Source organism: Acanthaster planci, linkage group LG05 (assembly GCF_054643075.1).
Source record: "Acanthaster planci isolate LZ-2023a linkage group LG05, COTS_SCS, whole genome shotgun sequence".
Classification (NCBI taxonomy): domain Eukaryota; kingdom Metazoa; phylum Echinodermata; class Asteroidea; order Valvatida; family Acanthasteridae; genus Acanthaster; species Acanthaster planci.
The window spans coordinates 22011245-22032534 of record NC_141781.1 but is presented as its reverse complement, the minus strand read 5'-3'; the positions used below and the strand labels follow the sequence as shown (position 1 = coordinate 22032534).

Genomic DNA, 21290 nt, shown 5'->3' with positions numbered 1-21290 from the left:
AAGAGACCAATTCTTTTGTTGGATTCCTTTGTGCCGTCTCTCCTGAACAATAAAAAAAGATTCGAGGCTTACGGAGGATTAAACGCCGCTATCTTTCGTTACGCTTGAGTGAACAACAATGGGGAGAATTGAAGCAGAAAATCTCGAAATACTCGCCTTTAAAAGCACGTAAAGCAACAAAATGATATTTTTTGCAGAGGAAATCACATAATAAACCCGCCCATAGTTTCAAAATGTAAAAACTCGCACGGAATAAAAAGTTGGCTTTTCAGGACTGGTGCGTTCCTCGTAAAAACTTTCTCCCAATTGACGTTGGTGGCGCTATAGCAAAGACAGTCAAAGTCCCTCCATTCGTTCAGTTTAATTTCATGAGCGGACCAAGAAAAAGAATTTTCGTTTATCCTGTGTATTCTGAGTGCAGTAACAATTAAGCGGTGAGGGTGGGGCTCTGTAACGGGGGCAGGGGGCTCACAACCTGCTCTTTTCTATAATTTCTCGGATTATCAAAAGCAATAATAATTATTTTGCTCTTTACATTAGACAAAATACGTACTCTATTTCTACCTCCATGCTACTTCCATCATCCTGCTTCAAGCAAATCCTAAATAACCTGGGTTTTTTTTATATTTGCAACAAAACGTCCTTCCAAAATTGATCAGACTATCTGAGCTTGTACAGGAGTTTTTATTTGTTTATTTTCCTCGCGAGCAAAACAGTTTGTTTTACTACTTTTTCGTAAGAACACTGCCAAACTTTTCCAAGCAATACTGGTTCCCGCCTGCTTAACCTGAAACTAACACAAAAACGGGTAACCAACGTTTTGGACCGTTCACAAAATCCGATTTGGACCGCCGATATGGCCATTTTTGTACACGCTCTATCGTGCATACATGTATACAGCACAGCGAGCTACAGAATTGGCCATTTCGGCGTTCCCAAGGAACATGCGCATTGTGCATAACCATACGGCGTGCGCTATGCTAGAGAAATAACTATATCAGTGGTTCCCATTGGCGCGAGCACTGTGCACATACATCATCAACCGCATCGTACGTACTTGGACTTTCAATGTTATAGCGCCACCAACGGCGAGCTGGAGAAAGTTTTAGCGTGGACCCAGCCTGTCCTGAAAAGCCAACTTTTTTATTCGGGCAAATTTTGGAATTTTGAAACTACAGGTAGATTTGTTTTGCAATTTCCTCTGCAAAAAATATCGTTTTGTTGCCTAAAATGCTTTTAAAGGCGAGTTTTTCGAGATTTTCTGCTTCAATTCTCCCCATTGTTGTTCACTCAAGCGTAACGAAAGATAGCGGCGTCTAATCCTCCGTAAGCCTCGAATCTTTTTATTGTTTAGGGGAGACTGAACAAAAGAATTCAACAAAAGAATTGGTCTCTTTCTCAGTCGAAGTATCATTCAGTTAACGTCGATGTAATGAGTGCCCAGGGTTTAAACGCCTTGTATTCGCCTCTAACACTGACTTGTACGTTGTATTCTTTTTCTTTCCCCGTAGCCAACTAAACGTTTCCTGTCCACCCCCCAAATTTCTTGCGCCACACCTCCCTCTATCGTCACATGATATCTTCCTCTTCAGCATAACAAATGCATAACCACCAACATGTTTTCATTCATGTCATTTGTCGTCTGGTCTTCAGCCGAGCTTCATGGCAGGGAGCGTTGGTTGGACATCATCAGTTGTCTTTGGACAATACGAACGGGAACATTTGCACCTAGTCCCGAAGGCTGAAGCAAAGCTTGCTGAAATTAATTATCCACTAGCGCTTTGATGCCTGCATTGCATGCTTAGACTGGAGTAAGTAAATAAAAACCTGTTTTTATTCTGCTGAGTAATTCCTGTAGAATTATGTGAAATTTTATTGTGAAATGTGTTGCACTTAGGACGATCAGATGGCACGGCAGTTTACCACCGATTTTTTTTACCTTTTTGAGATGTTACACGTATATTTCCATTTTGGTTGTTTTGGGAAGTTGCCATTTGCAACGGTAACGTCTGACAAAGCTGGAAATGTTTTTCAGCAGACCTACTGGGCCTATCGTAAGTCAACAATTTTGCAGCAAGTGACTTCTCTGAGACTAACATTCAAACATGAAAAAATGCAGCATTCTTTCCAAATTTGGGAGTAGCAGATTTCCCATGGAGTCCTTTGCTCTGTAGGTTTTTTGCATATTAATCAGCCATGTGACCAATTCATTCCCACGCCCTTGCTACATATTCCTTCACCTGTGGATGGCGGCTGGCAATATGATCTTGGCAAAAATGAGCTTTGATGAAGCATAAGCCCCTAAACTAACTGTTACTTGAAATGTCATAATCAGACAACAAATTGAGGACACAACAGCACTCTAACAAATCCAGTTTTCCTCATTTATTTCTCAAGCTCAGTGGTAAGAATTTGTGCAATCTAAAGGGGCTCAGACAACTTGACCGTTTGCCAACTCGACTTGGGACAACTCGACCGTTGAGACAACGTGACCATCCGTGCCTCAAATGGACAGACAACCCGACCACTGGAACAAATTGTCGATTTAGACAGTTTGACTTGTAATGAGTGTGCTTGTGCTTTACAGTCACATTACCCACACCTTTTCTCCAAATTAAGAAAAGAGAAAGGATTGGGGGACCGATTTGATGTTTCCCACACTGGCTCACTAGCAAACTGATCATCAGTGCAGCCAAGGCACCTGTGCATAGATGCATGCCATGCCCAGTGAGTCGACTTGCAACGTAATGCAACACATGCAAATGTGCCCAAACACATTGAGCCACAAGCTGTTATATGGCCCAAACTCTGGCATGTTCACACCTTTCACAGTTGAGTTGTACTAATGGACGACTTGGTAAACCGTCCAGTTGTCTGACATCCAGTATAAAATATCTTCATAAGTGAGTTGGTGAGTTTTGCCTTCAGCTTTAAAAATTCCACAAGAAAAGAAATTTTTTTCTCCAAGGTCACGCAAACTACAGGTTGCAATCAAATGTGTTCTGAAGCAGAGCATCACCTAATTGGTCAGGTTGGTTCTGTCCTCGCTTTCCACCTCTGCGGTCGGCGTTCGATTCCTGGCTCGGTCCACCCGCATTGGGTTGTCAGTCCCTACCTGATGGCTTTTACCCAGAATATTCCTGTGGGGTTTTCCTCCCACCTCTAAAACTGTAACTGCTTCTCACTATCTCCTCTACACAGGTTATTTCAGGCTTGAGAGCTACAGTGAGTGGGGTGCGTCTGAGGAATTCTTGGTGCCATAACCAGAAATAAATAATGATAATAATAATAAACTTAGTATTTTTGTGTTTTTCCCCACAGAATCTAATTCAAGTCCTCCCATGGTCCTCTGGACATCTGTGCAATCTCCAAGCGACACCTATCTTCAACGAGAGGGACTTTATCTGATGTACAAAGCTGCCAGGGTTATCTTGTCCTCAATCTCCCAAAACCCATCCGTCGATGGCATGGATCCCACAGCTGGAAGTGCTACCTGATGAAGTGACGAGAGAAGTGAAGCAGTTTTAAGACCTCTTTGTAATCATCAGACATTCAAATAGTGAACTGCACCATTCTGCTTAAACTTCCCCGAATTTGATCTCAAATTACAAACTCAAAAGCAGGCTTCTTTGAACCTTAAACAAATCCCCTGATCACCCAACCACCTGTCAAGTCTGCAGCATTTCAGCGGCGGAACTCCAATTGGAACTCTAATATTCACAAAGCACAGGCTTAATAGCTTGAATCGTGTTAGGCTCTGCATCAATGAGGTGACATAAAATGGGGTTGGGGAGACCCTAGGTGTGTTTAACGTCTTTCTTAAAGATGTCAAAACTTCTTTTTGAACCCCAAGAGTATGCCAACCTTTGAAAGATTTTAAAATTATTTTTGTATTGATTATCAGGTTACTAATGAAAATTCAGAGCACTTCCTCAGCAGTTGCTTAAACTTTGTCCCGTGTTATTGGTGTGTGCAGCCAAAGTATCTTTGCTACAAAAATCTAAAATTATACAGCTATGGGAAATATGTGACCAGCTCCACGAAAATCGGTATAATGAGACATTTTTTTCAAATGAGTTACATACACATTTGAATTGGTTACATTAAAAGCTATAATTTTGTGTAGGTTTGAACCTTGTGGCGTTTAGCAATCTGGAGATATATTGATTTTCGCATAGTCATATTATAAATATTAAAAGAATTGCTCTCAGAGATAAAGCCCTTTAAACACAGGAAGTGGAAAAAGAAATCAGCAAAGAAGAAAGTCTCTTGATTTCCATAGCAGCAGTTAGGTTTCTTGTATGAATTGTGAAAGTACTGTCCACCTAAAAGAGCCCTTGGTGTGAAATAGCACAATGCCCCTTAATACCTTATTAGCAGAGTGGGTCACATATTTGAGCGTTATCTCTGTGCTTTTTGGAGTCAAGTGGTTTGTCAGTTATGTTCCATGGCTCTCAAATTTTAAGTTTAGAAAGTACTCACTTCTTGAGAAAGCCAGACATATTTGAATAAATTATGCACATGTTTCTCTAAGATGAGTTCTCAGTTCAAACTTCTCTAACTATTTGTGAGTCACACTTCAATTCATACTTAAGAAAAATGTCCAACTTAAAATGACATTTGATGTGAAATTGAGTTGGCTGAAAATGTGTCATGGAACTAAAGCTCATTATCTATACTTCAATCAAGATATAAACTCAACAAACTGATCTATGTGATCTACTAATCTCCTGGGGTAAATATTTGCCTTTGCCCAAAAGATGAAGTGGTTTACCTAAAAGACTGAATTATTTACCTTCTTGTCGGTGAAGCCTGCTCATTGTAAAGTGACCATTGGCATTTCTCCTGAGCAACAGATGGAAGGAAAAATGCAAAATCTTGTTAACAAAATCAGCAATTTCAGAGCCATTTTTCTTTTTTACAAATTTACATGCCATTTAAGGATGTATCTTGCTTCATTATTTTGGTCTTAGGTTATAATGCTAATGTGATTGTTTTCTTGTTGATATTAACTTGTAACAAATTGTAGAAAGCTTTTATGTGATTAAATTATTTGTTTTTATTTATTTGTTTAGTTACTGGAAAGTGCCCTGAACATCTTTGATGGATTTGGTGCTATATAAGAGTATTATTTTTATAAACCGACAGGATGCCTTAAATTTTGTGGGGAGTTCTTGTGCATTCTAGCCCTAAAGGGCAGTGTAATTGTACTTCACATAAGTTACTGAAGTTACTAAACATTAAAACCAAGACCATCAGGGAGAATGGGCCATTCACATGAACAGCCCCTTATGATATAAATATTCAGTTGTGAACTAAATACAAATAGATGGGAAAATCCAAACAAAAGTCAATGCTAAAAGCCTGCAGTTTACCTGCTAATCCACAAAACAACTGGTGTAGACTTCCAGTAACACTGATGTCTGGCTCCTTGCTAGTTGCCTGTGACTGGCTTACAGGGTGAATGGCTGGTTGGTAGGTTGATTGGCTCACAGGATGACTGGGCGGGTGATAGCTAGCTGCTTGGCCCACAAGATGGATTGTTGGCTGATTTGTTCAAAAGAGGGATTGCTGATTGGTAGGCTGATTGCTTCACAAAATGACTGGCTGGTTGGCTGATTTGTTCACGAGACGGCTGGTTGGTAGGCTGATTGGTTCACAAAATGACTGGCACGTTGGTAGGCTGATGGGCTCACAAGATGAATGGCTTGTTGGTAGGCTGATGGGCTCACAAGATGACTGGCTTGTTAGTAGGCTGATTGGTTCACAAGATGACCCGCTGGTTAGTAGGCTGATTGAATTGCTTGCAGTGAGCACTCTGAACGACCAGGTGTTAGGAAGGATGGTTGGGTCTGTCATCAGAACAAAGGAAGGAGAATTTTAAAAACAAAACTGAAGTTGATGTATTCCGGACGGTGCACAATTAACCCCAAATTCTTGAGAGCATGACAAACGCACTTGCCAACACTACTTCAAGATGGTCCAACATAAATGAATAAGGGCACTTTATCACCAAGCAATGACTTTCCTTTGGTTGAACATCACTGGCTTGTATTTGCACCTGGTTTGGGGATGATATTACTTGCAAGCCAAGCAAATGTATGATGCAGACACCTGACACTACTTTTTGTCCCTCTAATCGGACTAATCATAGAGGCTGGAACCAGGCTGTCAGCCCAACTTTTCAACCAATCATGATTATTCAAAACAGTAATCCACAATTTGTAGTAAGTGATGGGATGAAATTTCCAGTGTTTTCCTCCAGTTATTGGAATAAGCTCCTTCATTCGATGGCACTGCTGTACTCTGATCATAATTACGAGCAATAAACTGCTATGCTAACCTTGGACAATTTGTTGAGTTAGATTTTCTGTATTCCTGAATTTCTGATGAGTTCTAGGATGAGTCCACCAACTTGTCAGGATGTCCTTCCACTTTCTCTCCTCAGCTCTGCCACTCCTTAGGTTGCGACTGGCTCAATTCACACTCACATGGGTAGCCTGCACAGGTTGCTTGAATTGCATACTGCACTCTGCATCTTGTATGAAATCTGAAGGGGTAGGGCTAGGAACTTGTAGGTGATCAGAAAACTTAGAGGAATTCAAAGTATGAGCAGCAAACAGCTGTTTCTCTCAGTTTAACTTCTCTTCCTGTCCAGCCCTTATTCAACATAACTTAAACTCATATCTACAGCCAAAACTGACTTTGAGTTGGATTACAGTTGAGTGAGAATATGGAGTGAATTAAAGTGTCTCTCTGTTCACTCTGGCCTCTTCCTTGCTTACACCGGAATTACACAGCAATAGCTCTTTTCATGTGACCATTGTCTGACCCCTATACTACTTCTGTGATATAATTTAAATTCAACTCAACATTTATTTCTACATTTCAGTGCATATTTGCAGAATTCGAGACAGCTCAGTACATAAATCAGCTATCTTCTTGTTATCATGCCGAGTACACCCATGTGCATATTTCTCGCACTGCAGGTTTTGGAGTTATTCAGACCCCTGTACACTGCATATTACTGTATTTGATTCAACATGCTTGTCTCATGCAATCAGAAAATAATACTTTCAAATTCTTGAATATTTTCAATTAACTAATGCCTAAAGTGCCATGTATGGTAAACTTTTATCTCCAAGTTTCCTTAAATGTACTTTGTGAAATTTCCCAGCACAGATGTTAACCGTAACGTGGTCTACAAACCGGTGCCATTTTTAAAAATACTTCCAGTAATTCACATCACTGTAAAAAGAGAGCACTCTCGTATAAAATTTATCTGAACTTCAACAAAATATGAGTTTGTAGTCCCCGTCAGAACTTCAACAAAATATGAGTTTGTAGTCCCCCGTCAGACTTCATCCTTCAGGTTGACAAACCTCTCAAGTGTAACAACCGCAAGAATAAGGTCATCGCGGGCATACACCTTAGTCATGACTAGGTCAACACAACACTAAGAGGCCTTCAAAAACTGTACTCTCACATGCAAATTAGGACAAAGAATTTGCATACTTATTTGCAATTCATAGGATATTTTAATCCACACTAAATTCTACTTGTACATGTAACATGGTGTACATAGTGTATTTTGCTAAATGCCATTTAAGTACAAAAATGGTGGTTAACTGTCTTTTAGGGGCTGATAGTAAAATGTATGACGCCAAAGACAAAATATCAAACTGGATTTGTGGACTACTTTGACAGAAATACTTTAACAATCATGACATTTGAAGAGCAACTGTATCGCCTCTTGGCCTTTTTTACAAGTTGACATTTTACAGTGATGTGAGGAAAGAAGCTGTAGATTAATACCAAGCATCCATAATAATCGTAACAGATAAAACTATCAATTTAAAGATGTTGTCATAAACTGAAATTTATGTTTTTCATGCAAAGTTTGCTTTTAAACTGGGTTCAGTTGTAATTTGAGACTGCTCTTTGTTTAGACTGCATTCTGCACACTAGCATGATCAAATCAGGTGGCAGGGCGGCAAAAGTCCGTCCACTAGTACATGTACTTTAGGGCTCTGACTTCTCAAAATTTAAAAAAAAAAATGGTTTGTAACAAAGTTCATTGCATATAATAAGTAACAAGCAATATACTCACTACCATTCGGGTAACTATATCAATGCAAATTGTAAGTAATGTATTAGAGAAAATATTCACAAATCTACATAGCATACTAAACTTGATAAGGTACTGCATGAAACCTTTCCAAAATAAGAGGCAATCTCTCTCATTTATGAAGTCTCTCTGTTAAAAAGATCTCTTTCTGTAAGAACTCCTGCAAGATCTCGTCATCCTTACTCTTTTACTGAGGTTTCAAAATGAAGATTAGGTAATGCTAGATTAGAACAAATTAACAATTAAGGGTCTTTCCATCTTGACTGAAAGGTGCTTAATGCTTCTTGCCTTCATATTTCTCTAAATAATCAAAACCTTCAATGAAAGTTTCAAATATGCCAAACCAACTTAACATGGTCAAAACTATCAGATCAAGTGACACACATATACATTTAAAATGTAATTTTTGGATCTAAAAATGCTACTGCCCAACCGAATTTTGAATGAAACATCATCCAGCGAATCCCAATTATATTTCAAAGCAGATGATTGTAGGCTCTTTAATAGTCCAGAACAAAATCCATGGCACTCAACCAAAAAAAAGAGATTTTATTGATGTAGTTGTTGGGAAAGTACAGTTGCAATTACCATAGGTCCGTGGATCGTGCCCCTCATAGGTAGCGGGAGGACTGTAGGCAGGGAGGGGAAGGGACTTATGGGTAACACCTTCATCTCACAACCCCTCAACCCTGACCACAACCCAGAATTCCAGACTACATCTATGCCCTGGGTGACAATCAACTTTTACCTTAACCACTACCAGCCGGGGACTCCGAAATCGGAGCCGTATGGTTTATATGTGTGGTCGGGGTCTCCGAACTCGGACAAAGGAAACAGGGCCCTGTAACAAAAGACCGTACTCCGAACAAAAGACCAGGCTGCTGGGCATGACCGGCATTTTTCACTCTCAAAAGTGGTGATAATCCAGCGTTATTTTGAAACCGTATACCAGGGTTTGGGGTATTTAGAGCAAGCGGATTACCACCGGGGACAAAAGCTCTCCACCACCGCAGCGATGAGCCACACAGCACCGCTGCATGCTAATCTGGCCCCTATTGAAAAGAGGTCAGCAGTGCACTGAGCCAGGTTCGTGAACAAAAGACAGTTGTATAACACCGCACAATCTGGGCTCTGTTTACAAGGCTGCAGGCCTGGCTGAAATATTCGGGCGTCAATGAAGGTCACCTGTCAACTTAGAGTAGTGCCTGAAGATTACTCCGTGCGGCTATAAACGACTGTTAAATGGAATGATGAATTGTTGAAGGATTTTGAAAACGGAAAAAATGATAGTCATGCCGGCCCAGCATCCTCAACGTTGAAAAATGCCCCGGCCCGAAGTGGTTAAGGTATATAAGGACATTATGTAATACTGGTCCTCGTCAACACCAAGTGATTTTCTTTTTCACAAGAATTTTGTGCTTTTTTGGGGGGGGGTTGCAACAGATGGTAGGGAACGGGTCACTGTCAATGAAGTACATACACAAGAGATGTCAACTGTTATCACCCCCATATCCGAAGCCAGCCCTACCTCCTTTAGGCATTTCATATTTTTTCTGACTTTTCAGACAGCTCTACTTACTCTAACATCACATAAAGTAACAGTTGTCACTCTTTCATTGTATGAAAATTTCTTGTATAACAACTGACTGTGTTGGCTTGGACCTCCCCCCTTAAGTAGGGGTGGATCCAGGGCCATGGTGGCAGCAACCCAAATTGAATCACACACCAAAACTGTCATCTGCTGTTGAGTAGAAACTAGAACAGAACATTGCAATGAGCCATTAAGTCCACTCCAATCTGTGCAGTGTCACACCTGTGTTTCTACGAATAGCTCTCTGGTCGCACGGACTGAATAACATGTTCAGTTGAGGTTGAACAAAATAAAGTGGTATTCAGGAAAATGAGGGGTCATTGTTTTGGAGATTTTTTGATTTTCTTCTTTTTTTAGTGGCAATCTTTTTAGGACCAGAATGCATATACATACAAAATTACCATTAAGTCTCTCAATGAAACTCAAAACATTGATTGTGAGCTCCCTAAAAATTTGTATGACTTTGGACAAACATTTGATTTCCATTTAAGGATTCATAAATATGTATGAACTTTTGAATGAAGGTAATGTATACATTATGCATATTCTTTTTGCTGATTCATAAATATAAAGGCAACAAGTTTAACCATATACTTCATGCATGGTCACTGTGTTTTTTTTTTTTTTTTTAGGGCGGATCCGGAAGCAACTGGACTGGAGCTAGGCCGCTGTTTGTTTATTCAGCAAGGAGAAAGCCACTGAATGTGACGTAATTCCCTCTATTACTATGCACCCTACCATACATTGTTAAATACACTGTGTCTCCTTGCTCCAGAACAACCACTGTGCTCCCAGACACCTGGTCATGATTACTTTGGTTAATGCTAGCACCAGAAATAATCGGGTCACCGTTCTTCCTCAGCTGGACATCGAGTTCATCGACAGAACGATCCTTGCACAGAGAAAACATGAACATGTAGATACCCGGCACATTACATGTGAACGTGCCTGTTGCCAGATCGAAGCTGGTACCCTCAAGAAGCAACCCAGTTTCCTCGAAGGCCAAACGTGTGCCGTAACTCGTAGAGGTATCCGAGTCGGTCGTCCTCCTCGCGGTGAATGCCACCCGGTATGCGGTGTCATTTGGAGCCTCCCCAGGCTCACCCTTCTGACCTTTGACACCCGCTTCCCCAGTTGGGCCCACAAAACCAGGAAGACCTCTCCGACCTGTCTCACCAGGCAGGCCCATTCCGTTATCCCCTTTGGGCCCGATTTTTCCGGGAATTCCCTGCTGACCCATCGGACCAACAGGACCAATCTCCCCTTTTTTACCAGGTTCACCTGCATCGCCCTTTGACCCCGCTGGGCCATACAGGCCTGGGCTGCCCGGCAGGCCTGGTATGCCGGGTGTTCCAGCAGGTCCCTGCTGGCAGCACACTGGACACAGCTGAGACACAGGACCATCACTGTCTGTGGGAACCGGCCCAGTAATGTGTGCTTGGAGCTTGATAGAGTTGCCCAGAAGGATGGCAAATGAAAGGATTGTAGTGAGACACATTTGCATCTGTAAAATATAATAAAATATATCCAGGGAACAAACCAAAAAAATAACTGGAGCAAAATAGAAAAAAAGGAAGGTCAATGGGGGGCCATAGTTAAATTCTACATGTAAATGCAAATAGTTAAAAAACACTATCCGTCAGTACATGTAGGGCATACAACAAGATGTGATCGTCAGAATAGATTTCAATTTTCATTAGCTTCAATGTATCATCACAAGTCCTAATCAATGTACCTCTTTTATTTCCAGAAAATTATTTCCAGAGAATAATTACCAGTTGATGTACCAACCACTACTGTGCCACCTAAGGATTGTCCAGTGGAACTTGTACTGAGTAGCCAGCCACCAGGTAAGCTAGAGTCAGGCTCATTGCCTACTGCAGAGGAACGACCAACTCGACAGAAACATTCACCTCAGATGTTTGGGAACAGCAGCCTAGGAGTGTCCAACCCATGATATATGGACCCCCCAAGTTAACGTTCTCTATCCAGCTGTTGTTCAACCAAACTTTGCTCATCTTGGATGGCAGAATGCAGCGCAAACCCCAGCGAACCATTAGCTTCCTCCGTAGCAAAATGCCTACCACCACCGTGACCACCCGTTTTCAACCTTTCCACCACCATGGAACTGTGCTCCATATGCCCAACGGGGAACTCCACCACAGGCTATTCTATGCACATAAGGATACTGGTGTGTTTCGACTAAATGCATTACTCACACTGAGAGTAAATCCTTGCCTTGATCTGGTGTGACAGAGCTATGGAGTGTAAGCACCAGAAGTAGATTGCAGTCCATGCATGAGGCCCAAACATTTGGCATTCAGACACAATGCCAGTTAGAGTACACTTCATGAATGATCTGACATTTTAGATTGGGATGACCATGAGATACTGTTGAATTTGTAACTCCATCAGCCTCAGTCTCCACACAGTCACTTTAACAAGACAAGAACCACTGAAGCTGAGGAAGTGAGTTAACAATCCCCCAAAATGGACGAGGGAAGAGCTGTTTTCACTTGAAAGTACAGATCTGATATTTATTCCACTGTTGCAGAAATGAACGTTGAGGACAACATTTACCGGTATTTTCCAGGGGTGTGCGTGGAGAACCTTGAATTTTCCTATGGGTTTTGTGTGCATATCCCCCCCTTTCAAATTTTGCATTGGCCCTACCTGTAAGAATAATGGATCAGACCAGAAGGTGCCACATCATGCATGTACAGGTGGAAAGGAAGTGAAATGGTTCATTATTCTATAAGCAATCAAAAGACACGTGTACAGCACCACTGGTTAAAGTGACTCTCTGCAGCACAGCAAATATACGAGCTACATGTCATTCCCCCCTTCCCAAGAAATGGTACAGTCCATCTGACCACAGCCCTCTGGACGGACCACTCCGATTATGCGCTTCCAAGTTTGCGGTCCAAACAATGAGGGAATGTGCAATCGTTGACATGACCTGCTACTCCCGTAATGGGTAAAAGGAGGCAAGGACTAGCCAAGCAATCATTGCAAGCTTTCAGGCTCTTGTTGATGAGAACTGCATTAACGGAGCAGCAAAGCACAAAATTAACTTTTGTAACCATTCAGTGGGCAAAGATTGGTGTATTTGATATCCGGCTCTTGATACACTGAACCAAGTGTTGGATGTTCAGTTCTTAGCGGCTTGTCCTTTGGAGAAATTCCATCTTTATGGGGATGAGTTTTCGTGAAATCTGGATCTGAAGATGCAAAGTCGTTGACTCACTGACTTCTCATCATTTCAACCCGTGGAAGTGAGTTGTCCGTAAAGCGACACTTGTATACAAAGTTTGTCTAGACCAAGTGAATTGCAGAGCAAAATTTTGTTCCCAAAGAGAGAGTTTGTGAACTGAATCCAGTTCCAGATTGAGGGATCATCAAAGCCCTGTATTTGCAACGGTCATTATGCCCTCGCCATTTAGTCTCAAGTCTGGTTATTCCTATTGGACGGGATCGTCGCCCTGTTGGAGCTCATTTTTACAACGTCAAGGACGGAACTGTTTTTGTAACCATCTGTGGAGACCAGCTTTCTTCACCGTAGTACCCGCAAGGATCTTGCCCGTAAGATCTTCTTGTTTACGTAAGATCTTTTCTTCGTTCTTTACCCTTGTCACTGTAAACTACCAGTAGTTCCAATCAGCAATTTTCTTTGTTATTCTTATTTTTGACAAGTTAATTGTAACATTCTCATTAAATCACAATTGTTTGTTTGTTCCTTATATTTGTGCGATTTTCTTTGTTTTCTTTGTTGCACTGGAGAAATTAAAGCTTTAGAATAATTACCATTAGTAAATAGTTTGGCGTTTTTCAGATCGTAACATATCTTGGTATTTTCTGTTAAAATAACATCTTGCTTATTAAAGACACTCACCTTGATGCGTTTTAGTCAAGCATACAAGTTCCTCGTGTCTGAATTTAATCGGTGTAGGCTGAAAATAATACCAAAGAAAGCACAAGAAATGTTTTGGTTTGTCAAATAAACAATCAGATATGATATTTCTAGTTGTATATTTAAAACACACACCAAAAAAAATATACACAGCAAAACTTCATTCCACAATCTGTAAAGGAGACTGCCACTCACTGCATAAGGGCCAAGAGTTACAAAGTTAAGAGGAAGATCAGAAAGATGGACCACTCATGTCAGAGGAAGCAGAAACAGCTCCCATTTCAAATTCTGACATCATCCAAATTAAGCCCCTTCAACAATTTTTGCAATATAGCGGCAGTGCATGTTTTCAGGAGCTGAGCTTTGACAGTTTTTAAAGTAACTTTTTGTGGTCATTTTAAAACCAATTTTGTTAAAATCAACTTTTTCTGGGACAGGTCAGCAAGAAATGTATACTTTTCCGCTGCGTTGTTCAGTGCACGCAGGCCGACATGCGTGCAGCTTTGAACTTCAAATGACGGTACAATAACGATAAAAGGACGTCTGATTGAGTTCAAACTTTACATTTGTAATGATAAGGAATGTCTTTACTGTACATGTGTACCAAGTTTCAAAACAAAAAGTTTAGTGTGGTACAGCCAAGTTGGGAGCGGGAAGCTGTGAGGTGGGCCAAAAATAACACACCCTTTTGAGCTGGCTTATGGGGAAAAAAGACATAACGCGTAATTCAGTGGCGAAGACCGAAGACTTTGCACAAAACAAATCTAATCTTGTTGAGTGTTGCAAGCTGCTGTGCTTGGTGATGAATTTGCATGGTCATCATTAGTGAGAAGTGATGGTGTAAACGACATGTAACAATGCCCTAAGTCAGTTAAGATGGTGAAATAGGGGTGCTTTCCGTAACAAAAAAATTTGAATTAGAATTTGAGCAGTCCATTTCCGCCACTTTGGACACAGAAACTTGGAAGAAGTTATGAACTAACCTATGAACTTCATGTGTGCACAATTAAAAAGTAGATTAAAAACAACTTTATTGTCAGCATCTAAGAACTTTATATAGCGAGGTCAAAAGGAATGTGGTGCAGTGCCAATGATGACGGAATAATCAAACCAAGACATGAACATACAGGTAACAAATAACTGAAGATTAAAATGCAGCAGTCCTAATCAAAGTGTGCTTGTTCAGCGCTGCTCTGCCTACTTTTTATGAATAGAGAGCATTTCTATGTTTCAAAAGTCTAAAACTGTGTGATTGCAAAACCTTCAGAAGTGCCAGGCTGTATGACAATCCTGTGACATGTGATCAAACAATGGTGGTTCTATCAACAACATTGAACGCCTTGTCAATGACTAAAAACCGGACAGTAGCGTGAGCAGAACTGTTCAAATGCATTTGCTTTAAAGAAATTTCTAATGAATTTCAGTGAGAAAAAATACCTAGAAAATGCCCAATGTTTTAGTAGCAGTCTGCGTAATATCGGCCTGCCTGTCATGGCTTGATAAAGATACGTTTCAAAAAAGGACTGCGAAGAACTTTGTCCATTTTCCCTGGAACTTCAAATTGAAGTCTCAAGACTGAAAGAACAAGGAAAAAAGGAAACATGACAAAGAAAGTTTGGGATAGGACTTCAGCACACCACTTTTCGGAGGACTTCAACAATCACGGATCATAATCATAATTAGTTTCAGAATGTCTCTAATTAAAGTTAACAGATTTGTTTCTAAAATCCACTCAAGCAAATGCCAAGCCTTACATGTTTCCCCACCACAGAGACAGGTCTTATAAAGTGTACTCGCTTCAACTCTTGACTGAAGTTATCCGAGAGAATTAACTTTGAAGGTCTTGAGGGGCTCACTGAAGGACTGTATACATTAAAAGAACAATTTCTTTGTCTTTGTATTGATAAACACTCACCCGTATTCTCTTACTTGCAATCTGCTCTCTCACGATGCCGTCTTCGTCTGCAGATTAAGATGGGCATTGGTCATTCTGAGGAGCGGAGCGGCCGCTCGTGCCTTTAAACTGGCCAGCCATTTCCTAAGCAGTGACTGCTGAACCTGGCCTGGTTTCTGATTGGCCATGGCACGCTGTCACTCACAGACATTTCACCAACTCTCCTCGTATTGGTCGAGTTGTATTGGTGGACATGAGCTGCTTGTTACTTGTGTCTATAAACATAAAGATGAAACACACACACCTGTCAATTAGCTAGGCGTGTTCATCTCATACCCCAATTAACTTGTCCCTATTAAACTCTTACCCAAATCACTTGTGCAACAGTAAATTAAAATGAAAGACTTTTTCTCATGTTTGTTGGGTGGAAGTAACATTTAATTTGATATGTTGACACAAACTTTGGGCTAAAGGCTCAGAGGAAGCAAGAATCATTGACAGTTAAGGGTGGGATCACGACCAAAACTTCTGGGGCCAGTGTACTGGGAGCCCCTAAATTGCTGAAGTTTCTCTCTAAGTAACGTTTAACAGCCTTTCTGAGGAGTGAGGCTGGATCTGGGGGGGCTTTAACACCCCCCGTTTTACACAGAAACACAACGCATCACTGTACCACTTTTGGAGCCAACCCCAGACCAGAAACAGCCAACTTTCTTGGGCTGCTGCAGGTTAACCTAGAGGCGGGAAAGTTGCCTCTTGCCCGAGTCCCCTCGCACCCAACATGCAACGACTGATTCTATCTGTATATTTTAGGGGACAGAAGTAAGTTCCTGTTATTTGTGACAGGCATTCCCATCAATCATGGTGGAATTCTTGTTCTTCTTTGAACAGCTTAACTTGTAGTCGAGTCAACCTGCATGTGGGTACATCAACTCTAGTCCCAGTCACCTTGTACCCACCCTCAACATGCAACGGCTGATTCTATCATGACCGTACATCTGTTTCCCAGTGACTGAAGTTCCTGTGATTTTTCCGGCCAAGTAACTCTGTGCTGCATGTCAGATGATCTCCAGTCACGTCCACAGTCATGATTTTTCCCGAGTGAATTTTCTGTTCAGAAAGAAAATAATAGCTTGCTTAGAAGGCAAGGGATTGTGTAGATGAAAGCTAGAAAAAGCACCAATTTCCACATAGCAGCATTTAGTAAAAATGTCTTCCAAATTCTGCATGATATCAAATTCTTTCACTGCGAGACACTGCTTTGATGTGTATGTGTACATACTTATGCTCCTACAGTCAACCCACAGCCATAGTTGAATAACCTTTGAAGTGTACCTGCAATGAATTTTTCTTAGACCTAGTTTTTCTGCAACTTTTTTTTGCTCTTCTGCAATGGATGAAAACTGTTTTACATTCCAATTTGGTTAAATGCATTGAAAAGGGAACTTTTTTAAACACTTGAAATAACCCACAAGTGTACTTGGGTGGGACTTGAACCCACCACTTCCTGCCGAGGGTTCGAGTCCCACCTGAGTACGCTTGTGTTTTGTTCACAAGCTTTCGGGAAAATTTCCAAAATGAAATTAACATCTCCCTGATGCAAATCCACCCTTAGATATTCGAATACCAGTGCTTTCCTGGACAACTGAGGGTACTGTTGCTGTGATGTCATCCAGGGAAGGCATAGTTCTTCACATAGGTTAACTGAATCGCAAAAGTGCATTTGGAAGGTTTACAAGTAATGCATTTAACACAAATTGATTGCAGCTACCCAGGTAACAACTTAGGTACAATGCTGTAAAAATCCTTTACAGGTACCTACGCCACCTTCACACTGCATCACACTCAACAACAACACTTAAAGTTAGAAAGAAATTCAAAGCAAGAATGATTTACTAGGAACCATACCCATTCATACCAATTCAAACACCATATGGTAAACTGTGCCCAAAACTGTTTATTTTGGGTATGCCTGAACCCATGTTGAAGCACAAGCAGTTTAGGGGTACAGTACCCAATGCCACAAATTCTCACACTTTACTGGTGTTCAATTCTGTGTGGTTAGGGAAGGCTAGGGTTAAACTGTTTACACGTCATAATATACTGCTAATCAAATGACTGTTTCCAGAAAATGAATCTGAATGAAACAGTTTCAGTCTCCTGACGACGGACAGAGCACACTGTCCGAAACGTTGAGCCTCTCCGGTTCTTATGAGAACCACACAGACTCAAAAAGAGATATTGCATGGTGCTTACCGCATGCTTTCCATCTTAGTTGTATGAGCCATGTTTCTTCGTGGATTTCCCCTCGAGTCACAAATCGAAAAATTTGTCAGTGTTTCTTACATGCTCCATTTGTTTTTGAATACTTTATGGTAACTTTTATCTTGTGCCATTGGCTTAATTTTATGACTTTTAAGTAATAAACACACATACTCAGTGCATTAACCCTCCTATGCGGAAGTCACTCTTTGGGTCATTTGTTGAACACCTCAAAGAAGCACAGCTGTGTTGTGTTGTGCACTGCACCAACAGTCCCTCACAGGAATATCAGATTGCACTTTTGTGCTGCCCAACAACTGTGCTTCACTGTTGCAAGTGCATCATTGTGCAGTAAACCAAATGCAGTGAAGAGAACTGCACAAAAGACCCTGGGTCATTTTGTGCTGGCAACCAACTGTGTACACATTGAACCTATGCATGTTTGAGTTCCAAGTAGATAATACATCCACAAGAGTGACTGTGGGCACTTGTGCATATTTGTGCTGTAAAACCAAAGGAGGGTTAATAATAATTCTAATAAGCCAATTTCCCATTCCGTTGCCATGTTGATTTTAGTGCCCTCACATGAGTAAGTGAACAAATTATCTACAACAAAAACTGCGAGCATCTATTTGCCACATGTTACGCAATGTTGTTGTCGGGAATTTGTTCTCCTCTGTAAAATCTTCTGAGCATGCACACATGAAAAGTGATAAAGGCTTTATTTCTATTAATTTTAGATGGCTGACGAAACTTTTTGGCATGATATTTTTTTCTTGAGCTGCCATAGAAGTGATGTCACCTGTAATGGTCAGTTAATGCACAGAGAGGTGTCTGGTTCTGCCGTAGAGAAATCATGGTGTCAACAATGCATAATGCAAGGTTTGTGAACAAAACTTGTATCTCGATTGAAACAAATGTTGGTCCAGTGACACAAAAACTAGGCCCAGGCCCATCTTTATTAGCCTAAATTTAAATTTTTGTTCGAAAAAGTTAATTTCTGAGTACAACTTGGCCGAATTCCAAATCCCAAGCCCCCAAAAACTGGCACGAGAGAGTGTTTTCTTTGTAATGTGTTGACGTTTCTATAGCCACATTCAGTTCCAAACTAAATCAAGTACTGATGTAGGCCTAAGCCCAAACCAGCTGCAGCAAGTTCTACACCGTGTATAGTAGGTACATCTAGGCTTACATGTTCATGATTACAATAACACTAGTTATCATAAACATGTGCATAAGGGCATTGGAATTTGTAACACAGGCCTAGGACCTACCCGTTAACTTTTGGCCGGCAAAAATGCGAAGTTCTCTGGATAAACTCCGCCTCTCTGACAACATCCAGCAACCGACAACTTCTACTGAGTTGCTTTCAAAATATCTCCGTAGAATCTTCAATCAAAATATGGAACAAGAAGGTCACACTCACAGTCTCGCGTTGAGCCTACAGTGTACTGTACTTTCTCCCTTCAAATACAATAGCGCCCTCTATAGAGATGAACTTCTAACCTTTGTCCCCGTTTTCTTGAAATTAGGCTACGACAGTTTAACGCTCCTGTAACCGCAACTGGAGTCGCATTTCGTCATGGGGGTCTCAGCTAAGTTGACTTATTTTATTTGGGGCCAGACCTATTTTCTATCTAGGTCAAAATCATTTTGAGAAAAAAAATGTGTCTAACAAAGGAAATCAGTCAAATGTGATAGAGCAAAACTATCAAGGCCACAAACTCAGGCAAAATTATGAGAGCGCCACCTAGGCTGAGCGAATCCAGTTGGAATCAGCAATAAAATGGACATTGTGGTAGTGGATATCCAGAGTATAAATACTACACTAATTTTCAAACTGAAGTCTCCTTCAATCCAGCAGGAACGGATTAGGACAATTAAAAATTGTATAAGGTTATTTGGTTCAAAGTGAAGAGGCTCCTACATGTCAACACTTCCAATCACTCACTTATATGTCCCCTTCCTTCCTTATGTACTCTCTGAAAGTCCATTTCGAACACAAATGAATTACATTGATGATGACCATCACATCAGTTCAAAGGATTCTGGTCCTCGCCCCACAGGGGAATTGTCACATCGCCTTGGCACGCCGGTAAATTATTGCCGGGATTTTATTGCAAGGAATGTTTGACGAATGACGCCGCGCATCGCTAGCTCCACGCGGGTCCAGTTTGCGGTCATGGTGTGGGTACCTAACTTCCAGGCCAATCCACTTCTGCAGGTTAAAAAAGTGTCTATATGGTCAAAGCAGCGGATCATCGGTTTCTATTCAAAATGCCAAAGTAATAACGGTTCAAATGTGCCAGTAGACCTAATGCTCTTAAAAGTTTGGAGCCAACTGTGCAGTAAGAGCTGTACTTGTCTGGCTATTACTCTTTTTAACGAATGTTCGCAAGAGAGCTAAATAAAGATCTGAAACGCTTCCGTGAATCTAAAGCCCTCTTTTTTCCCTTTTAAAGAGGTGGCAAATTAAAGGAAGGTGAAAAAAAGCTTCGATTCCAATCCGTTCCTTCAACCACTCAAAGACAATCAGCTTTTTTTCTGAATTAAACCCTGCAATTCTTCTGACAATTCTGTCCTCAATACTTTGCTAAATGTCATGCATTTGTTTCTTTAATGAAATGATAACTATTATATCAATGTGCATTGTTACTATGGGTGCCATGTGGCAACGGCACGGGGGGGTAACATTATCCGATTTCGGCAATGAGTCAGAAGCACTCTCAACGCGCAAGTCTCTGTGCGGTGGCGTTTGGGTCTTCCTGGCTTTGCATAGGGCCGGGTCAGGTCCAGCAGAAAAGGGAGTCGTTCGTCTTGGTGTGTCGTTTCCGTTTCGAAAGTGGTCCCCGGACAACCGCAGAAAATAATTATCTTCAAACAAACCGTGGGTTGGGCAGCGTTTTAAATTTAGGGCTCGGTAAAAGCAAACAAGTACAGTCTTTCTTTCCATCGAGGATGAAAGAAAAGTTGCGAAAAAGTAGCCTATTCTAGCCACCCCCCCTTTTAAGTTTTCAAACCAGATGAGTTCCTGTTATGTGTCGTCAAGTAGCAAGGGCAAGTCTAAAAAAAACAAATTTCTGTTGGGGGGAATTTGGGATCCCCCCATATGTACCTTTAATTGCATGTTAAATGTGGCCATATTTTGGTTCTTAAACTTTTTCACACTTTCGGAAGAAAGGGGTTTTACCCCTAACCCCCTCTCATGTTTCAAGTAGGCCCAGAGATGCCCCTTTCTTGGGGGATATCCCCCTTCCAATATATCGATTTCTTAATATTTATAACACCACGAGTTAGTCTGCACAGCTTCAAGTTGAAAGCAGCTGGCCCATATTAAACCGGCTGTAAACTTTTTGCCTGTACGGCTGGCGAATCGATATCGTACTCCTGCGACTGGAATGGAGATTGTTGCATGGCTGCTTGCCCACTGCTCTTCCTCTGTACAAAAACGGAGTTGTAAATTGCCGAAAATTTTAAGCAGATTCTCACATCATGTTACTGCAGTGCT

At 41.1% G+C, this 21290-nt stretch overlaps 1 protein-coding gene and 2 long non-coding RNA genes across 6 annotated transcripts; 1 reads left to right on the top strand and 2 right to left on the bottom strand.

The window, feature by feature from the left end:
* Positions 1–1087: 1087 nt before the first annotated feature.
* Positions 1088–5078, top strand: LOC110987459 (uncharacterized). 3 transcript variants are annotated; one of them, XR_015425479.1, is made up of 3 exons: positions 1088–1178; positions 1654–1811; positions 3322–5078. It is a non-coding gene; the product is annotated as an uncharacterized LOC110987459 (long non-coding RNA). The 3 variants fall into 3 exon arrangements; XR_015425480.1 differs by lacking the exon at positions 1088–1178 and adding an exon at positions 1435–1481; XR_002599281.2 differs by lacking the exon at positions 1088–1178 and having other exon boundaries at positions 1495–1811.
* LOC147799238 (uncharacterized) lies at positions 2371–6178 on the bottom strand. The gene is made up of 3 exons (XR_015425474.1): positions 5376–6178; positions 4796–4845; positions 2371–3493 (listed from the first exon to the last, which is right to left on the bottom strand). It is a non-coding gene; the product is annotated as an uncharacterized LOC147799238 (long non-coding RNA).
* Positions 6179–7515: 1337 nt separating this feature from the next.
* Positions 7516–19247, bottom strand: LOC147799237 (uncharacterized). Of its 2 annotated transcripts, none has more exons than XM_087137390.1 (5): positions 19057–19247; positions 16480–16630; positions 15545–15798; positions 13612–13669; positions 7516–11223 (listed from the first exon to the last, which is right to left on the bottom strand). In XM_087137390.1, the coding sequence occupies exon 5, from the start codon at positions 11221–11223 to the stop codon at positions 10396–10398; it is 828 nt and encodes a 275-aa protein (XP_086993516.1). In that variant the 5' UTR covers positions 13612–13669; positions 15545–15798; positions 16480–16630; positions 19057–19247; the 3' UTR covers positions 7516–10395. The 2 variants fall into 2 exon arrangements, with proteins under 2 accessions (XP_086993516.1, XP_086993517.1); XM_087137391.1 differs by having other exon boundaries at positions 16517–16630.
* Between the last annotated feature and the right edge of the window lie 2043 nt (positions 19248–21290).